At 49.3% G+C, this 8,951-nt stretch overlaps 2 protein-coding genes across 2 annotated transcripts; both read left to right on the top strand.

Annotated features, from left to right (window-relative positions):
• Window positions 1–811: 811 nt before the first annotated feature.
• On the top strand, window positions 812–1,117 carry DACRYDRAFT_106990 (uncharacterized protein; the record flags this gene model as incomplete). Its single annotated transcript, XM_040768367.1, has 1 exon — window positions 812–1,117. The coding sequence occupies one exon, from the start codon at window positions 812–814 to the stop codon at window positions 1,115–1,117; it is 306 nt and encodes a 101-aa protein (XP_040629801.1).
• Window positions 1,118–2,127: 1,010 nt separating this feature from the next.
• DACRYDRAFT_106989 (uncharacterized protein) lies at window positions 2,128–3,585 on the top strand (the record flags this gene model as incomplete). The annotated part of the gene is made up of 1 exon (XM_040768366.1): window positions 2,128–3,585. One exon carries the CDS (start codon window positions 2,128–2,130, stop codon window positions 3,583–3,585), a length of 1,458 nt encoding a protein of 485 aa, XP_040629800.1.
• Window positions 3,586–8,951: the final 5,366 nt, after the last annotated feature.

Below are 8,951 nucleotides of genomic sequence, written 5' to 3'. Positions count from 1 at the left end.
CGCGCTTGAGGATACTATCTCCACTTAGTCTCCTTTTCCATACCGAACTTTCTATAAACGTTGACAGTCTTAACACTGATACACTTCGCTTAGTATAAAGCCGCGTCCATTAGGAAGAGAAATCGCTAAAATCCAACGAACTGACAGTGCAGTGACTGCTGGTTCTGGATCGAACAAGTCCGAGCCGAACCTCCCTAGGCTTAAGCGAGTAATTGTTAGCTAACATGGAGCGAATGGGCCCAATATTTGCAGTTGCTCGAAGTTATCGGCAAGATACGACCTCAGTCTGCGAGTGCATGGCTTGCGCTGGATAAGAGTTACCGTCCCAAACTTTAGACCTGTGGCACTGAACAACGTATGATTACTAAGCTCTGTACTGGTAAGAAACTTCAAACTACATTGAGTGGTGTACCAGCCTGTAGGGAAATTTAGCAAATGCTTAGAACAGCATTTCCAATTATATACGTACTAATCCCTCGTCCACTCCCACCGAACGTTGGTTAGCAACGCGGTCAAGCTCTGATTAGCGAACTGGTCGAAGATGGGGCCAGGAACGACGAGGTCGTATTCCTTTTCCAACGTCTCACTTTTCCCAATGATCAAAAGGTCGGCTGTTGTGTTGGAATATGTCAACCTGATCTTCTTTCCACAGGGAGACGTCGCCACGTTGGCAAAGTTGTGAGCACCTCTTTTAAAGTAGTGCGAACTTAACATGACCACCGGGTCTGATGGTCCTACGACCACATCACATTCGCTCGCCACGGGAGAACCGTAAAACATGTCTCCAATTTGTGTTCTATTGTGGCAACTCATGCTTATTGACGAACTGGACGAAGACGTTGTGAGAGAAGGTATAAGCATGGTAGAGTCCGTCGTTTCGCCGTCATCTGACCTAGTCGTGGGAGATCTAGTCAAAGCACCCTCCAACGTGCTGACCACTCCGCTCATGCTTGGCAAGCTGGTGGTGGCGAACGACTGGACACTGGAAGTTTCGGTGCAATGCGCGAGCCTTGGAAAGGCTAAAGAGCCCAATCCGCCTAGAAAGCATGCAACAAATGCCCATCTGAATGTCATCATAACGTGCGTGGACAAGTTAAAGGCTGCCGCGAGAGAATAAGGAGCTGAAGGGCACCGAGGGGTTCAACCTTCTTATAACCCCTTCCGGTCGGCATCACCATGGCAATCGCTTCAAGCAGTGTTGCCATTGGTACATTCATAACAACGTATTTGAAAGAACGAACTCCCCATGGAAACCAATACCCCAAGTCAGCCTCATATAAGGTCAACATTTTGGTAGGCTTAAGTCTGTTATCGTGACCTCGACAAAGAATATGGCACCACATCGGATATTGACCCCGTGACCCCCCCGCTCCCAGTGGGCCCAGCGAAGTAGATCGAGCCTGCAACATTGCTTCTCCCTGACAAGGAGGATTGGAAGAGGTATATAATTCGGACGGCCCGTGCTGGTTTGGGAGGAGGGGACCTCATGAATCAAAAAGTATACCGAAGAGGCCCATTACAGCATCAGATCGTTTCCATGGTCAACATCCCCTAACAGTATAAGAATAGCATCTGTCATGTAGTCAACGATTGTATCTCTCCTATAACCGTCCACTCGATGGCGAGACAATATTGAATTTTATACCTCCTGACAAAGGTAGTCCCCGTACTTTCCTCCCACAGTCATCGAGACGAAGTATTCTACGTATGTCTTGCTCCATCTCTTCTCCTGAGCCGCTTGCGCAATTTCTGTAGCTTTACCCCCACTTTGCGATGGGGTATATGCACATCTTTTGGCCCCACTGTCCTGGCACGTGTGAGAGCACGGAGCCTGAGTGGCAAAGTAAAGAGGTGTTGCTGCGTTGAAATGAAGACGTAGCTCCCGGAAGCAGAAGATATCTACTAGGGGGGATGAGCCCTGGTAACTATGATGCAAATCTGACCAGAGCTAACGTACAGTACTTATTCGTATAAGACTGCTCGTGCAGTCTAAGGACTATAGTTGCCTGAAAGGCGACTCCCAAAACAGCCCCCCAAGCTCAGTTCATCGTCCATCCGGCCAACGTCCTCCGGGCTCGAGATTAAGAGCGGCTTTCTCATGCCGGTTATCTGGGAGTGATGCCTATCATGCAAGAGCGGTTCTCTTCCAGGGCAGCAACCCACCTAGCTGTCCTCTCGTCTACAGCAATCTCGAATCATGCTCGCCTTATTTCGCAACCCGACGACGACGCACTGAAGGTCCCTTTATCTCCTCTTCTCCTCCCGAATCTACCGGTTCACAACACCCAAAACAATTCTAATGGGGGCAACTGCTTCAAGTTGAAGCACCAACTTAGATCATCTATCAAGCTTCCCAAAGCTTCGGGCATGCCCTTACCTGCCAACAAGCTTATCCAAGTCCCAAAGAGTGTTCATTTTCCCACCGAGAAAAGTCGACTCGAGCACGTCGTGTTCTTCTTCCGGGAGCAGACACCTATTACCATGAAGGATGAAGAGAAAGACATAAGCGAAAAGAAGACATCCCCTTTGGAAAGTTTTTCCCGTTTCCAGTCGTCTCAATGCGTCAACAGTACACCTGCCCCACTATTGGTCCAACTTAACCGGCTGCAAACCTCCGCAATTCCTAACGCCTCATTCTTACGAATACAAGACGAAACTCAGCGACAACCAGTCATGCTCGAGTCGTTTTATCTATCAGAGTCTAGTCCTCTCGTTATTTGTGGCACGGTCATAGTGCGCAACATTGCCTTTCATAAGAACGTCACCATCCGATGCACCGTTAATGACTGGCAGACATTCATGGATGTGTCGTCCCACCATATGAGTCATCTGGACAGTCTTCCTTATCCTACACCGCACCGTCCTCCGTCTGTATCACCCGACACGCGTAGATGGGACAGATTCAGATTCAAGATTAGAATAGAGGATGTGAAGTGGAGCTTCGAGGAGGTTACGATGTATTTGGCTGTGCGGTTCGCATGCTCCGGTCAAGAGTGGTGGGATAACAACGGTGGATCAAACTACCGGGTTGCTTTCCTAACCGCTCCTTGCATCGAAACCGGAACGCGTGCCTCTACTGACACTTATTCTTCCTCAATATTCAGCACTATGACGGACTTCAAGCCTGCACCTCCTTTCAGTACTGTTTTTAAACCTCTACAGAAGACCTTTTCACCACCGTGCTCAGACCGCAATGGCTGCCGTTGTTGGGCCGTTAGAAGGCCCCCAACCTTTGTCTTGGTAGCCAACGCATCCGACATAATGAGCGATCGAGAAAGGAGGCAAGGTAGTGGGGCAGAATTGCAAGAAAGAAAAAGCCCCGCAAATTCCGGGCGGAAGTCCCCACTTGATGCTCTCAGCGTCACCACGAACAAGAAGGAACTGTCTTCCAAACCAGCTTTTACTGCTGTTGGGGCCAAGCAGCTGCACGTAGACCTTGGCTCCCTGAAGCAAGGCTTGACTCTATCATACACGATTCCACTGCGGCTCCCAACCGTTCCAAACATCGGACCTCCCTGTGATAGGAATGAGAGGAGGTACCGAGAATTCCTGGAACGCTACTGCTTCTTCAATGGACAGGACTAAACGAAAAGCCTTGTGCCGAGGCTGAAGACTAGTTCCAATATCTCGCTTTTCGGCGGTATGACGACCGGCATCGTCTCCAGCAGAGAGTTACAATTTCAGCATATAACTCAACTTCGAACGGCGAGAGCCGATCAGAGTACCTAATGTTCCGTTTCCATGGTTCCCAAAAATCGTGTACGCCCGTGGCTACTTCTATTTGCTCTTTTATTCAGATACGTTTCTATCACTTAAATATCTCTGCGTGTGCGAAGGAAGGCAAAGAAGTGAGAATCTATATGGCTTGCGTTCCGGGGTATTCAATTCCTTACCACCACCCGCTGCGCTGTACCACCTTCCCATATCGATTGCAACTATCAAGGTCGTCCCACGGAACATTGATCAAACATTGTCTCTTCTCCCCCCGCAGATGCCAGGGTATTTGTCAATTTCTCGCTTGCAGATGGTCGAACGTCGGTCACGCCGCTGGGTGGGAAACTTTCAACAAATTGAGAAACTATTTTCCGTTGCTTCTTAATGGTCATGATTCTTACGTGGATGACGTATTGATGCAAACGGCATTGATAGAAAGTAGAGAAGAAGCCCATGCTTGTCTCCTTGATAGATAACTGACCAATGTGCCTTCAGCAAGGAAACTGTCCGTACTGAATTTTCCGTCTCCTGGCTTTATAAAGGCATTTCGACTAGCGGTAAAGACGGCAAGATACCTGATGGTGTTGCAACGTTATACTTCTTTCCCGCCCCCATCTGCATTCCTCCGGTCGTGAGCGCACACTCCTCGCCACTCGCGCGGTTTGGACAGTCACCTTTCCGGTGCTTTAGGAGGTATTTTCCACCCACCACTGCCATTCATAAATGGACAGCAACATCTCTCTGTATCAGTAACTCAGTTGCTTTGTCTGATGCGCTCTTGTATTAGCTCCAATGATTACCTGATTTATCATACATACCGTAAGCTGCCGCATAACAAGTCTGTTGGTTGCGTTGCCCCAGCATTGGGGAAGCGGAGGGGGGGAGTATTGCTTTCCGTTTCCTTAACAACAATGTGCCTGCTACCAGAACATAAAAGCGCTTACCTAACGGTCCCTGGTCTTAGATATAGCATTCCGTCCTGCTATCTCTTCACAGTGAAGTCTTCTGTGATGGGTGGGGTTTGCTTCTTTTTTGCGAGTTCGCTAGGCTGATACTGCGACCCATAGCCAGCTCAACCCCTATCGATGAAAACCGGAAGCCCGCCGGATTCCCCCCCGTTGTTGCTTACCAGAGAATGCTTCGATCTCGAGATATGCAGAAATTGACCAAAGCTAGGGACGCGGATCTTAGTGAGTGCATCAAAGAGCCCGAGACGCCGAGGAGTCATTGCATTGAGTGCATTTTGCTTGCATCTTCCGCATCTTCCGTATACGCGGACATATAAATTAGTTAAAAATCAATATTTGAATGGTAGCGAGCTTCAATTCATCCTTAAATCAAAAGAATTCCGACGGCTGTCTCCTGAGAGGCCTTTATGCTGGTTGACGTACATTAGAGCATGCGCTTGTGTGCGGCATGAGCACTTGCAGGCCCTGGTCCATTGGACTCTAGGGCCTGTATATAGTTCAATGCTCCGCTACATCCGGTTTTTCTCGGACCCATGGAACCAGGAGCTTCCCTCCAGAAATAAGAGAGACTTCTTCTCCTCCAGAGTGCAAGGGGGAGCGGCAAGTAATCGGACTGTGGTATCGGGGCGCCTACCATCACCGCACATAGGATCGAATTAGAGATGGGCATCAGCCAGATAGACCGACAGCTCGTCAACCAGCGAGATGGCTACCCAGTCACACATTGAGAGGCGAGAGCATGAGGCTTATGGCAACAAACACTATAGCTTGGCTGTGGTGGGGTCCAGGAAAAGTGAAGGTGGCCTTGTCGAGCTATCATGTGCTCTGATGTGCCAGTTCTGGGCTTGGCCTTGATACCCTTCGTTCTTGTTCCTAAGTCTGCCCTTGAATCTGGGCTGATTTCGTGATGGCAACCGGCCGAGTAATTAGGGAGTCTTGTCAACGACTCGTAGCTAAGCAATCGGCCCATCCCCTAGGGAACTTGACGCAATCTACCAGTTATCGCCTTAAAAGGAACGCACAGCTTGCCTTTCGCCCCCAAAAAGAATGGTAACGTTTTCTGCCCGCTCTTCATTTCTGGACGGTTACCCGGCAGAGAAGGGCGATGTGTCGATTAGCTCTGTGGACCCATATCTTCAGAAGGTGCCGGATAACTTTGACGCAGGTGAACTTTGCCGCTGTATAGAGGGTTTTTGAAATGGAAGGGGAGGCTTTGACACGTATGAGAGCTGGTGGGGCGCATGGTCACGGCTAAAGATGTTGAACACCCCCGCTGGGCTGACGATGACAGTCCCCGAGATTCCGCTACCACTGCAGGAGAGAGTGACCGGAGTGGATGACATTGTTGATGACAAGCTACTGTCGACCATCACATGGGCACAATTCAGGCAGCTAATTATGCAGCTTCATGTAGACGTCTCAGACTCCTTTGTGTCGAAATTCTTAAAAACAAGAGAGGATAAACAATTGGTAACAAAGTACTTGACAGTCCTTACCCAAGTAATGCTGGATAGACGATCCTACTTGCGACATCAATACACGACGACGAGCGCCATCATGACAGAGGAGAGGACTTTTCAACCTTGCTAAACGAATGCAGAAAGCGCGGCCGTCCTTGTGAAAGATCAATCGGTTGTGAGAAGGGAGCAGGTGTTCTCGAAGGCAGCTTTGTAAGTGGTGATTGAAGCTTTACTTGGTGAGCAGCCTGCAACATTCGCAATGTGATCTTCTAAGCCCTTTTCTCGGCTTAAAGAACTAAACGACGACAGTGTGCCAGGATTATTTGCGCATTCAGATTGGAGCCAATTTGACCCGCTTCTAAGTGATCTCGGATGCCTATTGGCTATAGTACTGATGCTAGCTCGACGTGCCCTCTTGTTTGTATGATCTAAAGGCGACCAGCTGCCATTAAGTAGGCAATAAATGACTAGCCTTTGGAATAGATAAAAGTGGCCTTCATACGTTGAGCAACTCTTCACAACACGACGCTACTGCTACTATACAGCAAAGATCACAATTTCCATGACTAACTAGAATGAAGGAATATCTTGTTGGGATTGGAGGGTTGCTTTTTCGTGGTGATCTTGGATGGTTTTGGGGCGATGTTGCTTCCAACCGAGCAAGAGACACGCCTACGTTAACGAGGAGACCGGCCCAGCCGAACAGGGGAAGCGCTTGCTTCCATCCAAACCAGAGTTACGGCCATTTGTTACGAGATATGCTCTTCAACAACAGGACAAGTTACACCCGAAACCTGGTTTCATATTTGGAGAAGAGAGTCTAGCACTTCCGGTCCCTGGCAGTATAGGAGTACAGCGCTGCACCCTGCTTATTCTATCACAACTCGGCAAATCTCAGTTCAATACTGTCTTCGGCTACATCACCGCGATAACGCTGCCTCCGGGCTCAACTCAACATGACAGGTGGTAGAGTGAGGCGGCGAAGGGAGCGGGCGTTTTGGTGCACGTGGCTCGTGGCGCTCCCGGGGCGGAGAGCTGGGGATGCGACGTGCAAATAGGCTTTGAGTTAGAGTTGAGTTCTTGTTTATTCGGCTGACGACCAACCGCTGTTGCGGGAAACAGCAATACTAACAAGGTCTTGCTGCACGGTGAGACCACCGTTTGCTTGGGGCCCACCTGCGCTCAACAGCCAATCCCGTTTCTCTTCTCTAGTACGTCCCGTCCTAGTACTTCAGCAGTGCATGCACCGTAAAGGGAGATACTGGCCCTTTGCCTCCAATGCCTACGGTCAACCGGTACCTGGGACAGGTCCGTGATTTCGATCACGGGTCTTGACACCATCTTGCCTTTTGATAATGCGACCTTTGTCCTCCGTGTTCACAGAGAATTGGCGCTGCCCGCTGCCAAGTGCTTGTTTCCAGTTTTGATGGTCTCTTTCACTCTGGTAGCTACGATATTGCTGTATCTCGAACAAAACTCTCACCGTAACTTGGCACACACCTTGTGCGAGGAGCGCTGTGAATGGTGCTGCCACCAACGTGCGAGGAAAATGACAAGTTGCATTCCACTCGTAGCGATCGCCGAGCAAGAGGGTTTCAACTGACACGTTCAAAGTACCCCTAACAAAGGACGCTTTGACACATACAAAGAGTGAGCAGAACGGCAGGCTTGAAGCCTCAAGGCCCATGGAGAAGCATAAGGCGGCACAAAGAAAACCTTGTCGCACACAGTGCCAGAGGGTGAAGAAAGGTGGAGACACTACAGACTCATCGTTCAACATAGGAGGAGAACCACTATTCTCTTCATTTAGCTCATATCTACGAAAAAGAAGGCAAACATGTACCATGCAAGCAGTAGACAAGTTGTAAGAATTACACAACAACCAATCATGGCGTGGAGAAGGGGAAACCATCGATGAGCGTAAGTAATGAGCAGGGCACCCTGTCTAGAGATGCTCATAGCAACCTGCTTTCACAGAACTTACCGTCAAAGAGCCGTTCCAGAGTTCTTGTTAAAAATGTTTTCTGGAGCATCTTCTTGCTGACAGAGCCATATCTCTCCCCGTGAACATGGTGCGAAACATTGACCAGCATCATCGCTCGGGATGTGTGCATGTCGCTCGGGATGTGTGCACTCTCCACTGTCTTCCGTTCGAAACTGGCTTGTCCTCGACCCCCTTTACCTTGGTACATATTTTGGACAGTTTGTGTGAATAGAACGCGCTCCGTGAGATTGCAAACAGCATCATCTTAATTATGAGATTCTACGTTTACAGCTTGAGTGGATCAGAAGTAAGGATGAGATTGTACAATGAGGTGAGAGCCAACGAACACTGGCCGAGCTCTCTACGTCACGAACGGCCCTCTTCCTCGTTGTCACGTTCGAGAGACGTTCCGTAATGAGCCGTCCATATCGCCCGCCCAAGATAAGCATCGCGCCAGCCAGAGCAGATATTCGATATCCCGTCCAATTTGGGCGATCGTTCGCAGCGCCTCGCCGTAATTCTGGGAGAGGATGGAAGGGTCAGCATACCCAGGGCCATGTGAGGTCATAGCCAAGACCTTGATTTTCGAACATGTCACAAGCCTTGTCACGATGAGCCGTGTATGGAGGCCAAATCGGCCCTCGGCTCTGAACCGGGGGTCTAGTTGTGGCATGCATTTGAGCATGTGATGAAGGCTCTGCAAAGATGGTTTTGGCGAAGACCATAACATGTCATAGAAAGAGTGAGACAATGTTCTGGTAAGGCCACTTATTTCAATTTCATAAATTGCGTACGCTCTTCGCCCTCCTATAGGAAAAAAGATAA

The sequence above is a fragment of the Dacryopinax primogenitus genome (genome assembly GCF_000292625.1).
Source record: "Dacryopinax primogenitus strain DJM-731 SS1 chromosome Unknown DACRYscaffold_7, whole genome shotgun sequence".
NCBI lineage: Eukaryota > Fungi > Basidiomycota > Dacrymycetes > Dacrymycetales > Dacrymycetaceae > Dacryopinax > Dacryopinax primogenitus.
The sequence above is the reverse complement of the archived record's forward strand: the minus strand, read 5'-3'. Positions and strand labels throughout refer to the sequence as shown.